Source organism: Chaetodon trifascialis, chromosome 11, assembly GCF_039877785.1.
Source record: "Chaetodon trifascialis isolate fChaTrf1 chromosome 11, fChaTrf1.hap1, whole genome shotgun sequence".
Lineage (NCBI taxonomy): Eukaryota > Metazoa > Chordata > Actinopteri > Chaetodontiformes > Chaetodontidae > Chaetodon > Chaetodon trifascialis.
In genome coordinates, this window is record NC_092066.1 from 1,590,869 (window position 1) to 1,616,819 (window position 25,951).

A 25,951-nucleotide genomic window follows, 5' to 3' on the forward strand; every position below is an offset into this window, starting at 1 on the left:
CAGTTGTGAGCGTTGCGTCTGTCCCGCTGACATCGTCTTCCGTGGAAGAACTTCACTTTACCTGAAGTCACTTCACTTAACAGAATATGTGAGTCACGGCGACGTGTCAAGCTCCATCGCTGTTTTTTGTGGATGTAGCTAGCTAGCAAAGCAAATCATGCTTATTAGAAAAGTGCCTGTCAACAAGAAGGCGACTCGAAGTGCTTTACATAAGATATAAAGATAACAGAAGCACAGAATATAAAAGAGAGTACATTATTAAATGAGTAAAATAAGGTAGAAGAAAGGAATGAGCTGAAGTAGAAAAACCAGATTTACTGACACCATGTGGGCGACGTGATGCTCATAACGCTGTGATTGGCTGGTCGAAGTCGCTGTCACTGCACACCTGAGCTATCTGAGCTAACGGGTGACGTGGAGCGAACGAGCCAGCAATAAAAACCTGAATTCAACAGTAAATGAGTCAACTCCTGAAAGGACCAGTGTGTAGGATTCAGTGCCATCCAGCATTAAGATAAGATAAGATAAGATAAGATAAGATAAGATAAGATAAGATAAGATGAAACTTTTTGATCCCACGCTGGGAAAATTTAGTCATTACAGACAGAAACGCAAATAAAACGTAGAGGAAGAACAAGAACAAAAAGACAATAAAAAAGAAACAAACTAAAAGTCAGCTGTGTACATGTACATCAAATACAAGTATAAAATAGTAGAGTTTGTGAGGGAGAAACCACCCCGACCCTCTCTGCCCTCAGTGTTTGGTTTGTCCCTTCTGGGCCACTGTAGAAACATGGCTGCCTCTGAGGAAGAGGAGCTGCTCCCTGTGCAGATAGGTGATTGGACACGAATGAAAAAACAAATATGAAATTCCAGCAGGTCCTCTGACGTCCTCCACGCTGGACCTTCAGGTGTCTTTAAAGTTTGACAAACATCATATCAAAGTATTCATCGGCTCATAAACTCATTTTCCCAGAATTCAGCCTGACAGATTTGGTGTCTTTGGAAACTTCGGGATCCCCACGAGAACTGAAATAAACTTCCTGCGTGTGTTTTGACTGAAGCTCGTCGAGACGACGTTACTTTGATCAGCTCTTCGCTCGGTGCAGCTCCAGCTTTGATGGAGCAGCACCTCCCACAGTGAGGAGCGGAACAGTACAGTCGCCATAAAACTAATGAAAACTTTGCATGAACTCTGCAGCAGCGCAGCCTCGCTGATCTTGATTGTCATGTTTTTGACATCAGGCTGTAATTACTCTCCTGAAGGTGAGCGTCGTGGATTTAAGGCGGTCTGAGATGTGCTGGGCTTCAAAGTGCTGCTGTATGAATGTTAAATTTCTTTCTTTTTTTCAGTTTTGCTGCTTGATATTCACAGTTTCTTCTGAAGCTCAGCGAGCAGACCGACTTCATTCTCCTGCAGTGATCAGTGAGCTAACAGCGTCCATCAGGACGGCACGATTTCAGTCATCACATACATTTTCTGTGGAAGCTTAGCTTAAAGTGCTGTGTCTTATTCTGAAAAATACACTTCCTGTATAGCTTTAAACTTCTTTCTCTTGTCACAGATCTTCCTGCTGGTGGATGTGATGCAGTAGATTTATAGTATTTGTTCATAAGGTTTGAGCGTTTTTAGCTAGCTTTCATCTCTTGCATATATTACCTTCTTTTTCATTCTTGACTACGCCTCAGTGTCCATGTTGTGTTTTTCCAATCATCTCAATCCAGTTTTAATGTTTTACGAGGAAACTCAGCTCACTAAGGACCTGTGCTGTTGTTATTTTGGCCTGTACTGTGTAACCAGCACCAGACTTTACTCATTTTGTTGTTTTTGTATAAATAAAGTTCTCATGAGGCCTGTATGAAGTGAAATGCTGCCGTCGTCTCTGTGAGCTCTCATCACTAACATCTCAAAGCGGCGTTGAGCAGCAGGCTCCCATCATCCCTCCTCCCTGTCGCTATCGTCCACTCATCTCATCTCTCTGTGGCCCAAATTAAATCTCTAACTTGATGTCGGCTCAAGCAGATCATAACCACTCAGCTGAGTCAGCAGAGTCCCGCGGATTCACTTCTCCGCCGCCGCCGGCGTCCAAATGAAATACCAATCAGTCTCCTTCACTCAGGAGGGAATTTACTGTCGGGCTCGTCTGCGTGTGGCCGGAGGCCTCAGCAGCACTTTGTCAACTGAGAATTTATCGGCCCTAAAACAAACACAGGGGCCCTTATTTCCTCCAAGAGTGCAGATCCAGAGCTTTATTCTGAAAGGACGCCTACATAATTTCATGATCACAGGAAATACTGGGGTCTGATAAGAAGTGGGTGTTAGCAATACTTAACCACAGGTAGGATTACAATGGACCTTGAAAGCAGCCTAATTTATTAATTAATGTGTTTTCTAATCTGAAACCATCACAACAAAATGTCGTGGGGGTTGTTCGTCCTCACGCTAAATGTGACAGAGAGGAAGCAGAAAGGCTGCAGAAGACTTCGTTTTGTGCTGATTTTGAGTTTTTTACTCGATGAAACTCAAGTAATTTTTTTTAATGCAGCACAAGACTTCACATTCATCACACACACACACACACACACACACACACACACACACACACACACTGGCTTACAGTTATGAATATTTCATGTTATATTGAAGATGGAAGAGCGGAACAGAACAGTTGATAAACACGCAGGAAGTTTGTGGGAGACGAGTACGTACACACCATCACATCATGTACACACTGACACAGTGCTGGTTCAAGTTGAGGTGAGAGTCCTGCGTGTGTTCGTCTTTCGGTTCGTTCGGGGTCGGGTAGGCCCTGCGGGGTCAGGCTGTGTTTCAATATGTGATGTAAAAATCTGACCCTTACACTCCCCTCTCACATTCGGATCCAAAGACGCAGCTTCGTCCTCAGACATGTTGTCCTGCACAGGGTGATTCCGCTTTGTTCACCAGTTCTGGAAGAAGTATTCAGATCCTTCACTTAAGTAAAAGTACTAATATGATGCTATGAAAGTACAATAGAAGGCCTGCATTTGAACGTGTGCATTAGCTACAAAATGTCATTGAGGTGAAACTCGTCCTGCAGCAGTAAGGTGTTTTTCTGGCTGCTGTTTGTGGATCAGTTACTGCTGCCTTCATGTGTCTGCTGCCTTTTCCTGCTGAAGCTGTTACAGCTCGTCTGAACTGCTTCAGTCTGATCACATCCTGCAGGATGGTCACGTTTCAAAGCTGCGAACAGCAGATGTGAATCAGCGCCTGACGTGTGTTCGAGCCTCCCTGCGATCATGAATCTGGAGGTTTCTGTAAAGCAGCTGCAGTCTGATCTGCTCTCTGCAGGCTCTCAGCTGCTCCGTCTAATTTCAGCACTGCTGCTTTTTATAACCTCCACCCAACTTAGACAGATGACACCACCCGCCATGGATACCGGTCGTCGCCTGCAGCCACCTGTGCTTCACCTTCAGTGGATTGTACCCGTCAAAGCTTGAGAGAAGTGAGCGACGTGAGGATAATTAATTTGGCCTCGTTCAGACAGATCTGTGATTGTGAGCCACGCGTTAACTCTGTTGCACTGCAGCGTTTCTCCTCCTGCAGAGCAGCACTGACGCCAGAAACCATAATTTTGATTTATTTCAGTGCTTATGAGAGAGAGAGGCAGAGAGAACGAGATAGAGACGCCGCTCTGGAGTGATTGCATTCAGCTCCATCTGTTTGTTATGCATTAGCCGAGCACAATTGAGCTCTTCAAGCAATCTGCTGAAGAGAAATGGCCTCGGGTGATTCCGGCGCAGGGAGGCGAGAGAGGAGCGCCGTCTGCCGATCCACAGCTCCATTAACACAATTTCATCTTCTCCTTCAGAGTGTGAACACTTCTTCTTCAGTGCCAGAAACACTTGAAAAATGCTCCCTGAGGAGCCTCTGTTGCTCTGAGGTTGACTTGTCAAATCTGTTCTTTTTGCAGTGTAACACCTTTTTCACAGGTGCGATTTACAGGAGTGAGCTTCTTTTGTGTTTTACTGGATTCAAATCTTCAGCTAGCATCCAGAAAACGTCTTCCTTAAAATTATCTGTGTCAAACGCTCGATGAGGCTGTGGCTCGGAGGTCTTGTCATGTTTCTCCTTTGTGCACTGTGACTGCTACAAGACCACAGAAGAAGAGCTATCAAGTGAGAAGACGAGTGACTGAGTCTGAAAGACGTCTCATTTCCATACAGCACAAAGTGTTGCAGAAACATGACGCCGCCTGAGTGACATTTCCATTAAAAGAGTCCTGCTCAGATTCAACATCACGCTCCCGGAACAGCGTCAGACTCATGATGGGTGGATTTAAATAAAGGTTAACAATCAACACCGCACAGCCAGAGACGTCCTCTTTTTAATTCGCCATTCTTCTTCAAAACCTGCCGACCGCTACCCACAATGCAGCTCAGCTGCAGATCGTTGGGCGGGACACTGGGCCGTGTTATGCTGCTAGCAGCGAATGTAGCCTGTTAGCACCACTGCAGTCCAGCATGCTAGGCTGGACCGCAGCCTGTTGCATCTGCAGCATATCTGCATCGCTGTGACCATCACAGAAGGTTTAAAGCAGAATGTGACACCATCAACATAATATTCTCTCATTGTTCAAGAAAAACCAGAATCAATTTACATCCAGTGTCTGTTGAATTGAAATCGTTAAAGTATACTTAAATTCATCACATTATTTTATACTCAGTCACATTTTCAGGTTATTGGTTTCCATAACATTCCATCGTCCTCGTCCTCGAGCTTCCCGGACATGTCCCTCACTGATTGGAGGGCTTTAACGACTTTGTTTCAGCTTTGACGACAGCTTTCCCAACAGGATGAAGAAATAAATGAACAGATGAGCCATTTAAACTGCAAATCGACCATAAACGCAGCATTTACTGCCTGTTTGTTTACTGAGTTTTGTTTTTTACAGCATCCATTTGGCCTCAGCGCAGAAGCAGCAGGTGGACGGGTTTAATTTGTCTGCGTCCTCCACATTTGAGAAATGATGAAGCATTTATCATAGTTTCTGAATACTTTCAGCGTGATTGAGGAAGCTGTTTTTGTTCCACAGTTCATCAGACGATCTGAGCCACCTTATCTGGAGGTCAAACTCGCAGTGAGTGGACGCTCTGGAAATGTTCTTCAATCCTTCACTGAACAGGAAAACTACAGGAGGCACAGAGGGTCAAAGCTGAAGCAGGATTTCAAGCTAAATGTTATGCTAAAATGTCTCATTACACAACAAGCCAAACTCTGCTGGACAGACCAGAGTCCTTCGTTGTGCTGCATTCACAGAACGTCGACAGAATGGGAAAAACAGGACGTCCAAGGCCGCGTGCTAAACTTTCTGCCACACCAGATAAACAGCCGACATTTGCTTCTTTTGTTGATTTATATATTTGCAGCAGTTTTTATGAAGTGAAACAAGTGTTTTTTTCCCATTTTGCTGCTCATAATAACAGTTTAATAAATTTGGCCTGAGCACGACATTAACCACAGTTTCCATGTTTGAAGTCTGCAACTGAGATTTCTAAGTTCTGGTTTGGCTTCGACTCTCTGAAGAAAAAACATCGAAGTGAATCCCACAGAGCAAAATCTTTCAAGTGTCTCATCCATCAGGCCTCGCCACATTCACTGATGTCACACAGAGCGTTTCAGCAGCTGCTTAAGGTGAAAACACCTGTTGTGACATCACTAGTAGTGGGTGTGGCCAGCAGAGCCACTTGTGTGGCAGTTTCAAGAGAAATTTCTGCGTTATTTGTCTTGGGTTTACCTTTTAATGCTTGTTAATTAACAAGAAATGTAATAAATTATCAGTGAAAATGTGAGATGGAAACATAGATTTTTACAGAAAAAAAAAAAGAATAATAAGTCCATTAATTAAATTTCTGCTTTCTTTCAAAAGCTGAAATTGCATCACGTCTTAATTACATTTATTTACTTTTAAACCACCTTTAGCTTTGTCAAGACGATTGTTTCAGCTACGGCCATACATCATCACAGCGGGTTTGTGTCTTTAAAAATGAGACAAAACGAATATAAAGGTTGTTTTTAATGAGTTTGTTCAGGGCACAAACTGAAACAGCAGCATTACAGACCAGAACACGTGTCCTCTACAGTTCAGCTTGTCTGGATCAGCCCAGAAACGTCATCTGCTCACCTGAGAACTGCATGAATGCAGACGTCTTGTCAATGCAGAGAGAGTGAATGGAGCTCAGTGTGTGGGATCGAATCGCTTCGCCTGTCAGTCAGTTTTCAGGGAACATAATGACTCATCAAGCTGTGAAAAAGAGAGCGTTTTCTTTCCAAAATGACGAATCCAGCGTTTGAAAGAACTGACACCTTCTGTTAGGGAAATGAGCTCCGAGACGACGGCAGAGGAAGCAGAATACTAATGAAGCTGTGAGCCAGTCTCACATCTGTGCTCACACAGCAGCGACAATTAACAACCCATCCCGTTTCTCTGAAGGAGCAGTGCGCAATCTTTGACCTTTACTGACCTCTATCAGCCAACAGCCGGAACTGCAACAACACCACTGACACTTGGGACCAGTGAGGGAATGGAGGACACCTTCAGGGTCTCAGATCTACAGTCTTCCTGGACCTGAAGTGAGGATCCAGCATCGAGCTGTTCAGTCTGTCCGGTGCCACCACAGAGTCCAAATTGGGTCCTCAGGAGTGTCTCCTGCAGACTGGAAGACCTGAGACTCCTCAGCAGGTCCAGTCTGCTCTGGTTTTCTTAGTGCATTTGTATCGTCAGTCCACGCTTTCCTTCACTGAGCTGTTATTTTTAGCTGTGTCACTGTTTCTGTCTGGAAACTGTTTCCTGTGTCGACTCTCTTGTGGGAGACTCGGCCAGTAAAGCTAATCGTGATTCTGATGTATCGTCCTTGTTATCTAGACAACCCACACATGGTCATTTAATGCTGCAGAACAGTAAAAACGTCACCTATCACCCCTTTTAGATAATATCCAGTGAAATAATGACTCTCAGATAACAGTTATTTTGCGGCAAAAAGGCATAAATAGCCTTTCTGGATGGTGCCCAGTGGGCTGATAAGCTTCCTGCGGGCCCTGAGGTGAAGCCTCCCGGCCGCTGGCACTCATTACCGCCTCGCTCAGGTTAAACCAGGATCCACCTCTGCCTCTCCTCTGAATTACCTCTCCATCGAACACTGGCAAGCCAAGAGAAGGAGGCAAGGCCACGGGATGACACGCTGTGTGGCTGCGGCGAGCCGGCACTCACACCACAGCAGAGGAAGCTTCCTTTTCCACAGGTTGTGTAAAGACCGGCTCAGCTCTAGGTCTGGTTTGAAGGTGTCTGCAGGAGATTCACGAACAGCTGCTGCAGCACATGTTCATGGACGGCAGGCCGTCTGTGTGGTGGTGGTTGACTATGTGATGCTTTTCATATTAACTACAGATCAGCGTCTCACTTATGATATGAAGGAGCCAATATGTACATTTCACTGTACAACTATCTTGACCAAACTATCTCAATAAAAACATAAATCTTCCAAGATGAATTTATCTTTTTCCAGTTGTTGGAATGTGGATTTATTTCTCTTATGAATGTCCTCAATCTGTGGCCGAGGCTGAACATGTCCTGGACCTGTCTCTGAAGCTCCTGGACACGCACAGATTAAACTGATGTGCCTCTGAGACATCTGAGTCTGGGGAAGACGTTAGACAACCACATCACATCAGATGTCTGCATATTCCTTTAATGTGTTTGAATCACACCCCCATGTTGTGTTTCTATGATTACATTCCTCAGTTCAGCTGAGCCGATGGTGAGTCGAGGAAGCGGCTCTGCAGCTCGCTGAGCGTCATCAGCGATGCAGCAGGCAGTCAGCAGCCCGTCAATCAAACGCAGCCACCAGGGAGCTCCACCTGTGTGCTCACAGACAGGCAGGGAGCAGCATGCAGATTAAACAAACACCCCCTCCCTTCACTGCCTGCTGCACCATGGGGGGTGGAGATATGAATTATTCACTAACACACACACACACAAATACACACACTGTGCATCAGCGCTGGAAGAAGTGTTCAGATCCTCTACTTAAAGTGTCAAAGTAAAAGAATTCATGTTGCAGTAAAATGTTCCCTGTCAGTGTTTTCTATTATATCTGCTGTCTGTGGATTAATATTCCTGCTGCATTTATGTGTTTTCTGCTTTTTACTGCTGAAGATGTTTAAGGTTGAGCTCATTGAACGACTTTATATCCTGTTGGCTGCTTTAATCTACAGCAATGCATCATATCCTATAAGATCATATGTTTGTAGCATGGCTGTACTGTGAGAACCACCTATCTCTAAAAACTACAAATAAACATATTTTTGGAGACATGGAACATTATACATGAGAAAGAGTGCAGACATGCTGATGCTGCAAAACAAAATAGTGTAATATTTCCAAACAGTATTTTTCTTTATTACGACAATGACAAATATATGACATATTATTGTACTTTTTTTGTCTGCTCTTGTCTCTCATTCTGGCCTTTGACACTTTTTTTTCTTCAAAATTTTTAAATACACGTAGAAATAATTGCACTTTTGACAGCCTCCTCTTATGAGCTTTTAATTTGAAGACATTGCCAGCAAAGCAACCACAGGAAAGCTTTTATTTTCGAAGGCCACGCCGGAAACCCTTTGCGCTGGTGTCGATAGTGACGCTGACAGTGCTAAATGCTAGTCGCGTTGGATGATTTAAGCGCTGCAAACTCCATAGTCATGGCGCATTTAAAGTTTCTGGTCTGTACATATTCTTAAAATTGATAAGAAACATTTTACTTTGATAAGCTACGAGTCTGAAATGTAAGTTTTAAACGTGATTTCTTTGGCAGCTATGATTAGCTAGCTACCCGTCCGGCTACTAGCGTTAGCGCCCGGTTGCCTGACAACAGGGAGGAAGCCTAACAAACCAGCTCACAGCTAGCGGGCTAACAGCGCGCTAGTTGGCTAAAGGAGTTCGAGAATTGGGTTAGTCTCGTTTTATTTAAACATTTAGCCGAATGTCTGGCCGCTGGTAGAGTCCAGACAATGGCGGATGACGGTAGACGGGGAGATGAAGACGAACGCGGTCCCGGAGCAGCTCATCAGGCGTTTGTAGTGATGGAGTGTTTACTGGAGAAGTTAAAGGTGTTAAATTATGAGGAGGACGTCCTGGCCAAACACAACATGAAAAACCTGTCCAGGTGAGACATGACTTCTAGTTAACCAGCTAACTAAAGCCTTTGGGTCTCATAGGTGTCTGATTTATATGTTTTTGTAACGTGGTCTCCAAATGTTGGCAGATAAACCTTTTGAATTTCACCAGAAACGATCCACGAGTGGACATGTGGATTGTGCAGGGTGAATATTACTGCCACATTTAACATTTGTAGGACTTTTACTCGAGTACTCTGCTTCAGTACCGTCCTGAGGTACTTGTACTTGAGTATAAATATTTCTATTTTCTGCTACTTCAACTTCCAGTCCAGTTCTGAGGCAAATATTGTACTATTACTCCAACACATTTGTCTGACAGCTTTAGGTACTTCACAGCTTGAAGTAATTAGTCCAAAACATAAATAAACTCGTAAAGTATGATGTATATTTGTAGGTTAAGATACCCAGCAGTATTTAAAGTACTTTTCCACCTGTTACATTAAAGCGATGAATACATCGTCTCTTCAGTACTTGCACTGCAGTAATAGATAATACTCTGAAAAAGACGAATCCTAGAAAAAAGGAAGAAATACAAACAAGATTCAGGAAGAACGTAACAGAAAAAGAAAAGTGGGTAATTCAAAGAAAAGGCTCGATCCCTGAGGTCATTAAGAGACGAGGCTCACTGCAGTGATGTTCCCCCTGTTTTCCCCCATCAGACATTACTTTGTCTCCAGTTCGTATCTGGCGTCCAACCCGGGCGAGCAGTTCTACATGTTCACCATCATCGCGGCGTGGCTCATCAGCACGGCAGGGAGGCCGTTCGCTGAGCCTCAGGAGTATGACGAACCCAACGCCACCGTGTCCAACATCCTGGCAGAGCTCAGAGCTTTCGTAAGTGACGCTGAACCCTCCCTCACAAGTGTGTTGTGTCTCCGAGTGTCTGCGGTTAAAATGGAGACTCTGAGGCATTGAGTCCAGTCAAATCAGATTTTCACCTTTTCAGTAAGAAGTCAAGCCAGGTCCAAGTCTTCATATGCGTGTGTTGATGATGTTTGCCTCCTCACAGCTGACACCTGGACTCAGACTCCTCAATGTTCGCTGCTGTGAAACAGTCAGAGCTTTGAGAGCGTAGGGGACATATTTGACTCATCGCTGTGTCTGTCAGGGTGTTAAAGTGGACTTCCCGCCCTCCAAACTGAAGTCGGGTTCAGGCGAACATGTCTGCTTCGTGTTGGACCGGCTGGCTGAAGAGGCTCTGAAGAGGAGGGGCTTCTCCTTCAGAAGGTACTCAGACATTTCTAAAACAAACCCGCTCTTTCCTTTTCCTCTTTCGCCTTCGCTCTCATTTGTTTTCAGTGTTTGTGCTGCTCTGCTTCTGAGTAAACAAACAGAGTTATGTGCACATGAGGTGTTACTCACCTAAATGCATCGTGTGCGTCCCTCCTCGTAAAACACCTGCAAAGCTCGCCTAAGTGCTGTAATCGTGCATGTTTACGTCCATGTCCACCAGCTTGTTTTGCACATTACCGCCACCTGTAGGTCGGTGGAGTGCTGTGTCACTGTTGCTTAGACTGTGTGTCGTGTCACCCACGTTTGCGTCCTCATGCATGAGATCGACAAAACGGAAAAAAGCTCCACAAGGAAGCTTTAATGCACAGGGTCACACAGAGGAGACAGCAGGGGCCCGCAGAGGGGAAATCATACTGAAGAGCAAGGCCGAACAATTCATGGAAATTTGATGAAAATGTAAGGTGAAATGTGTCAAAACAGAACACTTTAAACAAAGCACCTTTTCAGTCAAAGTGAAATTCAGACGCCGTTAATCGTGACTCGTCGTGTTTTTTTTTGCATGTCATTCTCGGAGAAGCCGGTCGTGTTCACGTCTTCTGATTTCCTGTCCTTTTCCTGCTCTCCTCCAGACCAAACTACCCTACAGAAACCACAGAAGAAGAGTCTGTGATAGAGGACGACGCAGAGCTCACACTCAGCAGAGTGGAGGAGGAGATGATCGTAGGTCCCGACTTAAATCCAACTGACTGACTGTTTTATCATTTCTAACACTGTTCAGAACATCGAGTGATTGATCAGAGCCCTAAATTTGACCGTTAGCTTTCCAAACCATGTGATGTCTCGGCCAATCTGCACATACGCAGTAGACAGCGTGAAACCTGAGTTTTAGGTCCAGCAACAAACTGCAACAAACGAACGACAGCTTCTCCTGGATGTGCTTTAAAATAGACCAAAAGAATCATGTGAGTCATGTGACGTCTGTGAAGTGGATTCATGTGTGTGTGTGTGTGTGTGTGTGTGTGTGTGTGTGTGTGTGTGTGTGTGTGTGTGTGTGTGTGTGTGTGTGTGTGTGTGTGTGTGTGTGTGTGTGTGTGTGTGTGTGTGTGTGTGTGTGTGTGTGTGTGTGTGTGTAATCCCAGGAGGAGCCTGATGAGGAGGAGGAGGAGAACGTGATGGACCTGGAGGCTCTGAAGCTACGGACGGCTCACAGTGTGAGTTCACCGGGACGTTCTGTCGGGACGGCGTCCTTCCTCCCTTCAGGTCTGTAAGTTTGAGTTCTGCGACACTTGACGGTGACACGGTTTGTGTTTTTGGCTCCCTGACAGGAAGCAGAGCCGTCCTCCAAACCGGAAGAGATTCTGGAGTCGACGGTTGACGCAGCGGAGTGGAACCTGGAGGTGGAGAGAGTCCTGCCGCAGCTCAAAGTCACCATCAGGACAGACAACAAGGTACGCATGTCCTCACCTGAGTTCTGCCTTCACCTGAACGGCTGGAGGTGGTTCTGTTCTCCGAGCCTCATGTGGTGTCGGTTTCAGTCTCCTGTGGGTTGTGGTTAATTAGATATGTGGACAGTTTTTCCTGGGCTGCACGGTGGCGCAGCAGGTAGTGCGTGTGCCTCACAGCAAGAAGGTTGCCGGTTTGATCCCCGGGTCAGGCGGGGCCTTTCTGTGTGAAGTTTGCATGTTCTTCCCGTGCATGCGTGGGTTCTCTCCGCTTACTCCGACTTCCTCCCACAGACCAAAAACATGCTCATTAGGTTAATTGATGACTCTAAATTGTCCGTAGGTGTGAGTGTGCATGTTTGTTTGTCATTACATGTGGCCCTGCAATCGGCTGGCGACCGGTTCAGGGTGTACCCCACCTCTCGCCCATTGTAGCTGGGATAGGCTCCAGCCCCCCGCAACCCCGAAAGGGATAGGCGGTATAGATAATGGATGGACAGTTTTTCCTGGTTTTGAAAGTCTTCGTCACTGTAAAGTTGTCCAAATGTTTTTTTCTGACAGCGTAAAAGACAGAGTTGAAAACGTGCTTTACATGATAAAAACATGGGATAAAACCAGCTGCAGCAGGCGGAGACTCCTGTGAGGACGCAGGCGTCTCCCAGCTGATTTGACTCTTTAATGTCTCGGTGGTCCCTGAAGGCAGCAGTCGGACATCTGTCTTGATTTTGTCTCAAAGCAGAAGGTGGTCATAAAATGTTGTCTTATCGATCAGCTGTGATGGTGAAGACATGCTAAACTTCTACGTTTGTCCACACGGGCTGTAAAATCAAAGGACATCGTCCAAATTGATATGATGAAGCTCAGTATGAAATGCACTTTATGGACATGATGGACATGAGGACCGAGTGATGAGACAGTAGTTTCCCAGCATGCTCTCTGTGGGCTGCTGCTGTTTCAGGTGTGTGTGACCGCTCTCTGGTCTGTGTGTCGGTGTGCAGGACTGGAGGATCCACGTGGACCAGATGCATCAACACAGAGACGGGATCAAGTCCTCGCTCAGAGACGCCAAGGTGCGTTCACTGACCTGGTTCAGCGATAACTGCTGTGATGCTGTTGAGCTGTTGACTCGAGTCCGTCTGCAGCTCACGTGTTCACTCATCTGCAGCAGTGCAGTTTAATGAAATTTACTCAAATACTGAAAATACTTCAGTACATGTTTAACGTACTTGACCTTGAAGTATTTTCTTTTGATGCCGCTTTTTCTTTCTGCTCCACGACGTCTCGTGGGGACATGTTATGCTCTTCACTGAGTTTGTCTGACAGCTTTCGTTACTTTCCAAACTAAGATTTTGAACCAAAAGAATGAAAATGGAAAAGCAGAACTGAAAAGATGAGTTTCAGTCCAACACAAACAGTTAAAATGAGCTCAAAACATCCTTAACATCCAGCTGTGTGTCTTCACGGCGTCCTGTGTGTCCTCGCCTGTCTCTGCAGAGCTACCTGGACAAACTGCAGGAGGACATCGGGAAGACTCTGGAGAAGGTGAGCAGCAGAGAGAAATACATCAACAACCAGCTGGAGCATCTGATCCAGGAGTACCGCAGCGCCCAGGCCAAACTCAGCGAGGTAAAACAGTCTCACCTGTGTCTCCAAACTGTCCTCGAGACCAAAACACACGCAGACACAAAGCGACAGCCTCCAGCTGATGGGCTGGAGGGTTGAGGAGTGGGTGGAAACACGGGAAAGGTGTGAGTCCGTCCGTCCGTCCGTCCTGTCAGATCTGTCACACGTGGTAAAACTCAAGTTTGGAAATATAAACCTGTGTCCTCCTCCAGGCAAAGGAGCGCTACCAGCAGGCCAGTGGAGGAGTCACTGAGAGGACCAGAGTGCTGGCAGAGGTCAGTGAACGCATCATAAGAGAAACATGTCCAAGACTCTTTGTGCTTCCTGTCCTGCCTCCATCTCAGTTTGCAGGGACTGTCTTCAGACGGTGAACGGGATCAGCAGAAGTCATGAGAATCACAGTAACAGTCACACAATAAAAATGTGTTGATGATGAGAATAGAAGACGAGCAGGACAATGTGTCTTCAGGCTGATTTCACAGTGGGACAGCTGGCTGGACTCGATCCCTCTGGTGATGCACTGAATGATTGACAGATGGGCTGTGACCTGTGACCTTTCGGGGGTGTTCTGTGTGTTTCAGATCAGCGAGGAGCTGGAGAAGGTGAAGCAGGAGATGGAGGAGAAAGGCAGCAGCATGTCTGATGGAGGTGAAACCGACGACTGATTTAGCTTGACTTTGATTAAACGAGCTGTCTGTCTGTCTGCCTCTGACCGTCGTCTGTGTTGGTCCCTCAGCTCCAGTGGTGAAGATCAAGCAGAGTTTGACCAAGTTGAAGCAGGAGATCGTCCAAATGGACGTGAGGATCGGCGTCGTGGAGCACACGCTGCTGCAGGCCAAACTCAAAGAGAAGTCCAACATGACACGCGACATGCACGCCACCAACATCCCTGAGCCCGCCGCCGGACCCTTCGCTTAGCTCCGCCTCCACGCTGGGCCCCTGAGCCAAAACAGAAACACACCTTTTGTCTCCTGTTTTCTCAGCTGAACTGAAAGCGTTGAGTCTCATGACACTTGGTCCTCAAAACTTGCTGGATTTTGATTTTAAAACAGAAAACAACCTTTATATTTCAGAAACATTCTTTTGGACATGCTCGGTGTCGGTTCATCAGCGTTCAGTTTCGGGTTGAACAGGTCACGGGACTGTTTGTCTTCAACGTCACTGATTTATTTCTTTGCTTCAGCTTTTTAATAGTGTTTGGTGTCAGTTTTTTGTACATGAACATAAAATAAATGTTGATGCAGTTCATTTCTTCAGAAGTTTAAGTGAAATACGTTTGTTAAATATTTACTCAGTCTGATCAACGTGACCACTGACCTTTAATTTGAAACGTGTGTGAAATGTTGTGAGCAGGCAGGACGAGACAGAGACACTAGAAAACCAAACAGTAAAGAACCGCAGGGACAGTGAGGGACACCGTGAGGGACTGAGCTTTTACAAGAAGTCACATGTTTGAACTTCAGCATCAAATGGAGAATATGCAGCTGACATGATTCTGTATGTTTGCTTACATGTATTTCCATGTTGTTTAACCACAATTCAAGAATCTAGAGAAATTCTGTCCTTCAGCCTCAAACCTCAATTTTCCCAAATACTTTTTACAACCTGAGAGCTGATGTGAAGAACCTTTGTGAAGTGGAAACTCTTCTCTACCATCTTTTCCTTGTGACCTGAATGCAGCATGTGTGTTGCAGGGTGTGACTCCTGTGAACAAGCTGACATGGTGAGATATCACATCGATTTAAACCTGTCTTTACTGATGCTGTTTGAAGCTGCTGAAGGCTCGGTGAAGCTTCTCCATGAGGTCCTGCAGTGAACCTCACAGCAGGTCAACAACAATCCGGAAGGTCTTGTGTGCTGTTGGATGAGAGACTATCTGTGGGTTCACCTACGTCTCTTAAACACACCACTGCTGCAGAGAGATCTCATGACTTAAAATATGTCACCGACTGGAGGTTTTTTCTCGAGTTTGTTTTCTTTTATTTCATATTCAAACATCCAGGTCTTCTGGTTTTGGACTCGCTTGACTTCGTGCTTCCACCTGAAGCTGAAGTTCAAGTGGACCACAGTGTGTTTGAAGAAAATATTATATCAATGTTATATATATTATATTTTCTGACAGTGTAGTTTGATAACTGTGTGTTGTCAGTCAGCTGTTTTAACCAGGAAGAGAAAACTGAACCTTTGCTGTTCTCGAATGGGGAGCAGGTTTTTAACCGAAGCTTTGTGCTAAACGAGGAAACACAGTGAAATTCAGAGCTGCTCCTCTTTCCGAACGGATCAGAGCTTGATAACCCCTCCCTCTTCCTCCTGCTCTCAAACACAGCAGCTCCACTCTGTCCACATACTTCCTGGTTCCCTCCCCGTCAGATCTGCACTTTGAAGATGGGTGTAACCAACATGTGGTGAAGTGCAGGAGCTGACAGGCCTCATTCACTGCAGAGACACATGCTGTTTAGATCAGAGCTCAAACTGCTTTCACTTCTGAGGAAGTGAAACTCGGACAGTCGTTGACACTGAGAGGTGAAATGGCGCAGAAAGGAGTTCAGCTGGACCGGGAAGCAATTTCTTGTTCGATCTGTCTGGATCTACTGAAGGATCCGGTGACTATTCCGTGTGGACACAGCTACTGCATGAAGTGTGTGAAATCCCACTGGGATGAAGAGGACAAGAGGAAAATCCACAGCTGCCCTCAGTGTAGGCAGACCTTCACACCGAGGCCTGTCCTGGTGAAAAGCACCATGTTAGCAGCTTTAGTGGAGGAGCTGAAGAAGACTGGACTCCAAGCTGCTCCTGCTGATCACTGCTATGCTGGACCTGAAGATGTGGCCTGTGATTTCTGCACTGGGAGGAAACTGAAAGCCCTCAAGTCCTGTCTGGTCTGTGTGGCCTCTTACTGTGAGAAACACCTCCAGCCTCATTATGAGTCGCCTGCCTTTGAAAAACACAAGCTGGTGGAGCCCTCCAAGAAGCTCCAGGAGAACATCTGCTCTCGTCACAATGAGGTGATGAAGATGTTCTGCCGCACTGATCAGCAGTGTATCTGTTATCTCTGCTCTGTGGAGGAACATAAAGGCCACGACACAGTCTCAGCTGCAGCAGAAAGGACTGAGAGGCAGAGAGAGCTGGAGGTGAGTCGACAAGACATCCAGCAGAGAATCCAGGACAGACAGAAAGACGTGAAGGTGCTTCAGCAGGAGGTGGAGGCTATCAATCGCTCTGCTGATAAAGCAGTGGAGGACAGCCAGAAGACCTTCAGCCAGCTGATCCGTCTCATGGAGAAAAGAAGCTCTGAAGTGAAGCGGCAGGTCAGATCCCAGCAGGAAGCTGAAGTGAGTCGAGTCAAAGAGCTTCAGGAGAAGCTGGAGCAGGAGATCACTGAGCTGAAGAGGAAAGATGCTGAGCTGAAGCAGCTCTCACACACAGAGGATCACACCCAGTTTCTACACAACTGCCCCTCACTGTCACCACTCAGTGGACCTGCAGACTCGTCCAGCATCCATATCCGTCCTCTGAGGTACTTTGAGGACGTGACAGCTGCTGTGTCAGCAGTCAGAGACAAACTACAGGACGTTCTGAGGGACAAATGGACAGATGTCTCAGAGACAGTGACTGAAGTGGATGTTTTACTGTCAGCACCAGAGCCCAAGACCAGAGCTGAATTCTTAAAATATTCACGTGAAATCACACTGGATCCAAACACAGCAAGTGTATATCTGTTATTATCTGAGGGGAACAGAAAAGCAAAATTGAAAGGACGAAGGTTTTCTAATCATCCAGACAGATTCACTGGTTTGTCTCAGGTCCTGAGTAGAGAGAGTCTGACTGGATGTTGTTACTGGGAGGTGGAGTGGAGAGGGGAAGAGGTTTTTGTTGCAGTCGCATACAAGAATATCAGCAGAGCAGGGAGCTCGAAGGAATGTGACTTTGGACAAAATAACAAATCTTGGGTTTTAGAATGTTACAACAACAGTTATAAGTTTAGGTACAACGATGTGCAAACTCCCGTCTCAGGTCCTCTGTCCTCCAGAGTTGGAGTGTACCTGGATCACAGTGCAGGTATTCTGTCCTTCTACAGCGTCTCTGAAACCATGACTCTCCTCCACAGAGTCCAGACCACGTTCACTCAGCCTCTCTATGCTGGACTTGGGTTTTGGTATCCTTTTTTAGGCTCTGCTGAGTTCTGTAAACTCCAACAGTCAGAAGTCGTTTAAGGGACAGCAGGTTAAACTCTGTGTTTTCATTCTCAAACTTATTTTGTCTTCTTGTTTGTTGCTGAGAGCTGATTGTTGTGGCATTTCTTCACTGCACAGAAATCACCTGTTAATCAAACAGTGTGGGCGGGACTTTGAGCTCTTCTCATTGGTTGTTCTGTAACTGTCTGAGTGTCTTCAGGTGGAGCTCCTTCCTGTGTCTGTTCAGCCATGGAGGCCATCACTGCTCAGGATGATTGTTGTTGACCTGAACTGACTTTTCTCTGCATGAAAATAGAAACTTCTCTGTGCTCTACATGTTTGCTGAATATTTGCATTGATTTATTTGGATGTTGTTGTTTCTCCTCCACTGCACGAGTCTTCAAAAAGAAAGCAGCAGACCGTCCTCCATCGGAGACATTTTGTTGAGCACTTTGTACATTTGTACAGAAATCTATGATCACATTGATGTTTATATGTTTGTCAACGAGGCTCAACAAGCTTCAATGAAACTGTAATTATCTTGATGGTAATCAATGAGATGTTTGTGCACAAAGTCAATGAAGAGGATTTATTACACAGAGCTAAAAACACTGAAGAGACGGTCGAATGAGTTTGGTGAAGTTTGGGTGTGAAGGTTTGTTGAGTCCTGACACACATGAGACAACAGATGTTGTGTCGTTGTGGACTTGAGCTGTTTCCTTTCTCGTCTTGGTGAAGATGAAGGTTCAGGATGAGGCAGTCGTGTAGCTTCAGGGTTTGGCTCCATCACCTTGCAGCCAGACCGTCCTGAGTCAAACTTGACCTTATTTACGTTGTCCAGGCGCTAATCTGTCCGTCCACAAAGAGTCCTGCTGTGATGAAGAGGGCTTCTCGTTTCTCCTCAGCTGCCATTGATTCATTGCACCGTCACAGGTGACGTTACTCCACCTGTTCCAGCTCAGAGGCATCGAGCATCAGAGACAAAGAGACATTTCTGACTTTGTGTCCTGTCAATCAGCTTGAATCTTGTTTCAGACACAGTGTGCTGTGTTACTGCAGCTTCACTTTCTACACTGAGAAAGCACTGTGGGTCGTCGCTCCACGTGTTCATCAGACACTGAGGCGTAGGGCTGGGCGATAAAACGATAGCAATATGTCTCGCGATAGATATGTCATCAATAGCAATAAAAAATGCTTTCGATAAAACATCCAATAATTTTTTTTTCTTCGTCGGACGAAACCTGAAGTTGCGAAGTGAGGTTGGTTGCATGAACAAAGGCACTCGCTCTCAGGTAACCGAGCAACGTAGGGAGTAATCACTAATCAGTGAGAGAGACACGCTAACACGCCAATCATGTAACATTATCATGTTCGGTTGTGCCATCTTGTTGTCTCATGTTTGATACTTCGCGAGGAGTGAGATGAGAAATAGAAAGTGAGCGCTGCAGCGAGCGCAGAAATTGTCGATAAAACAGGGAAAGTCAGCTCGCCAGTACGGAGTTTTTTGGATTCTATAAGTCGGACCGTAGTCAGACCAATGTGGTCTGTAACTTATGCAAGACTTTCGTCCCCACTAAGACCGGTAACACCACAAACTTATTTAACCGCCTTCGCCGCGCTCACTCTTTGGAGCGCAGCCGTGTTCGCCAACGTCCAGCTGACCATGCAGAGGTATCTGCTTCAGTGCCTGATGACAAATCATCTAAAAGGCACGAAGACATAACGGAGGCAGCGGCATATCATATAGCTAAAGACATGCTTCACTGAGCACTGAGGAGAAGCCAGGTTACAAACATCTCTTACACGTACTTTTTTTTTTTCTTAAACACACTTGCAATAAAAATATTGAATAGTTCATGTATGTTTAGAGTAAGAAGAGTGACTAAAGTTGTTCATATGTCTTGGTTTTATAGTTCAGTCAATCTTACTGTACTGTCTATCATGTTTGTTTGTTTGTTTGTATGTTACAGATGTCAAGTCGACCTTAGTTTCTGCTATGTTTCCAAAACACTGCACATATCTGAAAACATTTTATTCAGCAGAGGGTGAATCAGCTTGTAAACTTCCTGCACGAAACCTGCAGAAAAAAGTTCTCAGGTTTCTCTGTATACATTTTTACACTTTTTTTACAATTATTATTTGAGTGTTTTCCATGGTTGTGTTGACATTTCCTTTCCTTTCTGCCTTGATAGCTGAGGCGATTATAATCAGAGGAAGGTTACATTTAAAATAAAAATGTTTAAATTGAATGTATTTTTCTCCCGGTCCTTATTTTAAATAGGTCATAAAAAATATCAATAATTATCGATATCGACCGATATAAAACACTAATATCGTGATAGAATTTTCAGCCATATTGCCCAGCCCTACTGAGGCAGCTCGTTCACCAAAAGACTTCGTCTCAGCGTCAAGTCTGAGCGGCTGGAAGAGCTGCTTTTCTGACAGGAAGTGAAGCTACAGAAGGAAAACTGAGTCCACTTGTCTCAGTGTTTCTCACTCCAACTGAGTGTATTGAGTCTCATGACGCTGGATCCTCAAAACTTCCTGGAATTTCATCTCAAAGCGGAGAAAATGAACTTTATTCGCACCTCAGAAACAGTCTTTTGGTGTGCGTGTGGGTCCATCAGCATGAAGTCACAAAAACATTTCGATTTGATCAGTTTATTGATTGAACTCTTTGTGCTGAATCTCACTTTTTAATTTCTCAGCTTCATTTTTTTCAGTGTTTGAACATAAAACCAGTTTTGAGGCAGATCATAATTTCTGTCTTCAGACGTCGCTCCAGTGAAATTTGTTGTTGACATGTTTGTTTACTTTGAACAAATGACCACTAGATGTCGCCAGAAGTGTTATTTGTTGCTGAACTTGATGAGCCTCTGTTTCCATCTTTAAACTTTCATTTCAAACGTGTGTCATGGCTTCATGTGACAGAAGTAAACTGCAAATGTTCTCAGCAGGCAGCGCTGAAGACCCCACTCAGCTGTGGGGATTTCTGGGGCAGCCTCATTTCATCGAGCTCGTCAAGCTTAAGGCGGAAGTATCTGTATGTTCCCACCAAAAAAAAGAAGAAACGCTCCTACAGGCTGTGGCTTCACTGATGGATAATGGTTCATTTATGAAAGTCACACCAGCCCATTTTCCATAATGTATTTGTAACTGAGTATATTTTATTGTGCCCTTTTATTAGTTTTCAATCATTCAGTCGTTTAATTTGTCTCTATAAGAACTGATTGAACAGCAGTGATGATGAAAATAGAAATGAATGTCAGTCTTTGGGACATTTGGGAATCATTCTCTTTATGTCTGCAGTTTTTCACCTCTGCTGTCACATCTGTTACATTTCGTCTTGTTTTTATGTGGAAAGTGTAAAGACGTTCACTGATTCCTGTTTTCATTCTAATATATTACATTTATTTGATCATTTGAGTTGCTTGTTTCCTAACAGATTCAGATATGAGTACAAAATATTATCAAGAAATAAACAAACACGACTGAAATATGAATATACAAACAGATAAATTGACCAATGCTTATAATCCAGTAATGTAATATTTACTGTATAATTGGAAAATGGACGATTCTGCAAAATTACTGCTTTTTCTGTTGATTCAACTTTCATACTTTGAATTACACAACTTCTTCAATGTCGAGTATTTTTACAATGTGATATTGCGAGTTTTACTTTAGTAAAGGATTTGAGTGTTTTTCTCACCAATGTTTAACAGTGTTTCCTCAAAGGTGTTTAATCATCGACAGGCTTTTACTTTGAAATCCGCTTCCGGAACCTGTATTGTGTTTTAATTTGACAACTGTTGGTGTTTCCTGTGCTTGGCCAAGGTGTTTAGGTTCATCTAGACACTGGGCCCTCCTCTGAGCTCCACCTCCAATTGGGCCCCTGAGCCGAAAGAAAAACACATACTTTGTCTACTGTGTTTCTCACTTCAACTGAAAGTGTTGAGCGTCACGACACTCAGTCCTTAACACTTGCTGGAATTTCATTTTAAAACAGAAAAAAACCCTTTATTTGTATTTCAGAAACATTCTTTTGGTACATTCAGGATTCCTTTATTGATCCCTAAGGGGAAATTGTTTTTTATGGTAGTGCTCCATACAAGATAGAATTATAGAATTAGAATAAAATTAGAAAGAAAGAAAGAAATATATATATAAAGGCAATATAAAAAACAGAATAATAATACTAAGAATATATGTAATAACAAATATACAACACAATAAAATGTACAACAATGAAACAAATATATATACTGAGCATTGGATGTGCAAAATTGAAGTGGATGTGCAAAAATTGAAATTGGAAAATATATATCAGAACAGACAGTGAAAGTGAAAGTCCAAGGGCCATTCAGAGGGAGGAGTTGTACAGGTTGATGTCCACAGGCAGGAATGATTTCCTGTAGCATTCAGTCCTTAGTTTTGGTGGGATGAGTCTTTCACTGAACATACTCCTGTGCCTGGCCAGCACATCATGAAGTGGGTGTGAGACGTTGTCCATGATAGTCCATAGCTTATTCAGCATTCTCCTCTCTGACACCACCGTCAGAGAGTCACACTCCATCCCCACAATGTCACTGGCCTTGTGGATCAGTTTGTTGAGTCTGTTGACGTCTGCCATCCTCAGCCTGCTGCCCCAGCATGCAACAGCATTGAGAATAGCACTTGCCACCACAGACTCATAAAAAATCCTGAGCATAGTCTGGCAGATGTTGAAGGACCTCAGTTGCCTCAGAAAATAGAGAAGACTCTGGCCCTTTCTGTAGAGAGCGTCAGTGTTCTTAGCCCAGTCCAGTTTGTTGTCAGTGTGTACCCCCAGGTACTTTTAATCCTCCACAATGTCCACACCGACCCCCTGGATGGAAACAGGGGTCACAGGTGCCTTGGTTCTCCTCAGGTCCACTACCAGTTCCTTAGTTTTTGCCACGTTTAGTTGCAGATGGTTCTGTTCGCACCATGTGACAAAGTTGTCCACAGCAGCCCTGTACTCATCCTCATCGCCCTTGCTGATAAATCCGCAGAGTCATCACAAAACTTCTGAAGATGGCAGGTCTCTGTGCAATAGTCCGTGGTGTAGAGGGTGAAGAGGAAGGGAGAGAGAACAGTCCCCTGTGGGGCCCCAGTGTTGCTGACCATACTGCCTGACACACAGTGTTGCAGGCGCACATACTGTGGTCTGCCAGTCAGGTAGTCCACAATCCAGGACACTAAGGGGGCGTCTACCTGCATCGCTGTCAGCTTGTCAACCAGTAGAGCTGGACGAATGTTGTTGAATGCACGGGAGAAGTCAAAAACATGACCCTCACAGTGCTCACCGGCTTGTCCAGGTGGGCGTAGACACGGTTGAGCAGGTAGATGATCCTCAACTCCAAGTCGGGGCTGATAGGCGAACTGGAGGGGGTCCAAGAGTGGCTTGACCATGGGCTGGAGCTGCTCCAGGACGAGTCTCTCCAGAGTCTTCATAATGTGGGAGGTCAGTGGCAAAAGTCTGTAGTCCTTTAAGGCCCTGGCCCTTAAGGCCCTCATGGGGTTGATTGGTCAGTGGGTGTTAATGGGTGGGTTGTTGACCCACCTGACCATCATGTGACTCGTTAGGGACACATAAGTCCTTGTGTGAATGGCTGTTGAGCTGGCTACGGAGAGATCTCGGGACTGTATTGTAAGTTGCTGATAAACTTAGACCACCTTCTCTGTTCAATGATGGTCTTTCCAGTTTTCATGGATGGCTTCTTTCACTCCTCTTTCAAATCATCGGCCTTCTCTCACCAAAATATGTACATTATTGTCCTCAAATGAATGTCACTTGTCCTTGAGGTGTAGGTGGACTGCTGAATCCTGAATCTAATGGAAATTATAACCCTGGTTGTCAGGCAGAAGTCTTGCAGGGCACACGTGATCAGGGGTGAGGTTGGTTCTGTTGGAGAGAGCGCTGTCCTGTAGTAGTTGTTTACTCACACTCTTTACTGATTCCAGTAGTGACATCGTAAGACATCATGGTTTCAACTGAGTCCAGTTTTAAGTTTCTCACCTTGTTGGCAAAATCCTGTTACTGATCCAAAGGAGCTTGGGTGTTTGCTAGACGTTTGGAAATGTTGTAGATAACTGAACTGATGCCGCCAATGATGGATCTGAGCGGGGCGCCTTCCTTGTATATCTTGGGGAGTCCATAAATGCAAGGAGTGGCTTCCCCAGGTACAGGTGGTAATATAATGGTCAATCAATGGCTTTGTCCTTTTCCAGCATCTGTAAGTAGCTGATTACCTTCTGTAATGGCAATTTCAGTTCCTTGTACTTCATATACTGGAGCCACCCCACCACCCATTTCCTCACCACGATATCAGGTCCTGTTTTGTTTTAAATTCTGATGTCTAGACCTCTTAACATCTACATGCAAAGTCCCGGAGGATGCCTCCGGTGCAACCCACCCCCTAGGGAGTCGGCTCCGATCCCTCCAGCAGAGGCGCTCCTAAGGTATAAATGTTTAGCCCTCCCCATGCTTGGGGTCTTTCTGTGATGATTGACCTTTTCTTTGCAAAGAAAATAAAAACCTTGTCGGCCGGCAGAAGTCTCTATTTCATTCGTCACCAGCAGCAGAGAATTTCCACAACACTTCTTCTTGTTGCTGCTGCTGTTGGGATCTCGCCTCAGTGTCTCATAGTTGGCTGAATCGCTGAGTAGACTGGTGACCTTTACATGATACTCGGCTGTTTTTTGCACCACTGTGCATCTTGACTTGTTGCGCCTCTGCCAAATTGTTATTTCTGATGGCTGATTCTGTGGCCGTGATGAGGTCCACCGCTGGTATTGGTTCAGGTGCGACAGCAAAATTCAGTCCCTTGGCAAAGACATCCTTTTCTGGTTGGGTCAGCACTCTGTTGGACAAGTTCTTCATCCACTTCTTATGAATGTCCCGCTGTGTTGTGTTGTCGTCCTTTGTTCTCCAGGTTAGTTCCTTTGTATGGAAATTGCTCTGTTGTGCCTGTGATGTTTGAAGTTTGCATGTCAGTCGTTCATTGCCCTTGGTGTGCCTTATCCACAAACTTGGAGACGTCCTCAAAGACTTCCATTGCCCTGAATGTCAGTTATTTATTTCTTTGCTTCAGCTTTTATTGATAGATTTTCTTATCAGTGGTTTTTGTACATGAACATAAAATAAATTTAGATGTGGATCATTTCTTCAGAAGTTAAAGTGAAATATGCTTTGTTAAATACTTCCTCGGTCTGAGCAACGTGACCACTAATGTCACCATAAGAGAAATTTATGACTTTGATGACATCTCCTTTCAATTTTAGACCTTTCATTTGAAATGTGTAAAATGTGTGAAATGTTGTGAGCAGACAGGACGTAACAGAGCTTTTACAACAAGTCACGTGTTTGAAATTCAGCATCAAATGGAGAATATGCAGCTGACATGATTCTGTATGTTTGCTTACATGTATTTCCATGTTGTTTAACCACAATTCAAGAAGTCAGAGAAATTCTGTCCTTCAGCCTCAAACCTCAATTTTCCCAAATACTTTTTACAACCTGACAGCTGATGTGAAGAACCTTTGTGAAGTGGAAACTCTTCTCTACCATCTTTTCCTTGTGACCTGAATGCAGCATGTGTGTTGCAGGGTGTGACTCCTGTGAATGAGCTGACATGGTGAGATATCACATTGATTTAAACCTGTCTTTACTGATGCTGTTTGAAGCTGCTGAAGGCTCGGTGAAGCTTCTCCATGAGGTCCTGCAGTGAACCTCACAGCAGGTCAACAACAATCCAGAAGGTCTCGTGTGCTGCTGGATAAGAGAGGATCTGTGGGTTCACCTACATCTCTTAAACACACCACTGCTGCAGAGAGATCTCATGATAAAAATATGACACTGACTGAAAGTTTTTCTTGAGTTTGTTTTTCTTTTATTTCATATTCAAACATCCAGTGTTTTATTCAAGTCATCTGGTTTTGGGCTTATTTGACTTTGTGCTTCCACCTGCTGAAGTTTAGGTTGACCACAGTGTGTCTGAAGAAGATATTATATCAATATTACATATATTTTCTGACAGTGTAGTTTGATAACTGTGTTGTCAGTCAGCTGTTTTAACCAGGAAGAGAAAACTGAACCTTTGCTGTTCTCAAATGGGAGCAGGTTTTTTAACCGAAGCTTTGTGCTAAACGAGGAAACACAGTGAAATTCAGAGCTGCTCCTCTTTCCGAATGGATCAGAGCTTGATATCCCCTCCCTCTTCCTTCTGCTCTCAAACACA

At 44.8% G+C, this 25,951-nt stretch overlaps 3 protein-coding genes across 5 annotated transcripts in view; 2 read left to right on the forward strand and 1 right to left on the reverse strand.

Moving 5' to 3' along the window:
* LOC139338735 (zinc finger protein 91-like) overlaps nucleotides 1–25,951 on the reverse strand; it is a 299,694-nt gene that overhangs the window by 228,695 nt on the left and 45,048 nt on the right.
* On the forward strand, nucleotides 8,653–15,093 carry ift57 (intraflagellar transport 57 homolog (Chlamydomonas)). Its single transcript, XM_070973696.1, has 11 exons — nucleotides 8,653–9,204; nucleotides 9,877–10,051; nucleotides 10,326–10,444; nucleotides 11,080–11,170; nucleotides 11,590–11,661; nucleotides 11,776–11,898; nucleotides 12,891–12,962; nucleotides 13,387–13,518; nucleotides 13,728–13,790; nucleotides 14,097–14,163; nucleotides 14,252–15,093. The coding sequence occupies exons 1-11, from the start codon at nucleotides 9,050–9,052 to the stop codon at nucleotides 14,431–14,433; spliced, it is 1,251 nt and encodes a 416-aa protein (XP_070829797.1). The 5' UTR covers nucleotides 8,653–9,049; the 3' UTR covers nucleotides 14,434–15,093.
* LOC139338545 (tripartite motif-containing protein 16-like) lies at nucleotides 15,920–18,087 on the forward strand. Of its 3 annotated transcripts, none has more exons than XM_070973683.1 (2): nucleotides 15,920–17,111; nucleotides 17,160–18,087. In XM_070973683.1, exons 1-2 carry the CDS (start codon nucleotides 16,044–16,046, stop codon nucleotides 17,727–17,729), a joined length of 1,638 nt encoding a protein of 545 aa, XP_070829784.1. In that variant the 5' UTR covers nucleotides 15,920–16,043; the 3' UTR covers nucleotides 17,730–18,087. The 3 variants fall into 3 exon arrangements, with proteins under 3 accessions (XP_070829784.1, XP_070829785.1, XP_070829783.1); XM_070973684.1 differs by having other exon boundaries at nucleotides 15,920–16,989; nucleotides 17,125–18,087; XM_070973682.1 differs by having other exon boundaries at nucleotides 15,920–18,087.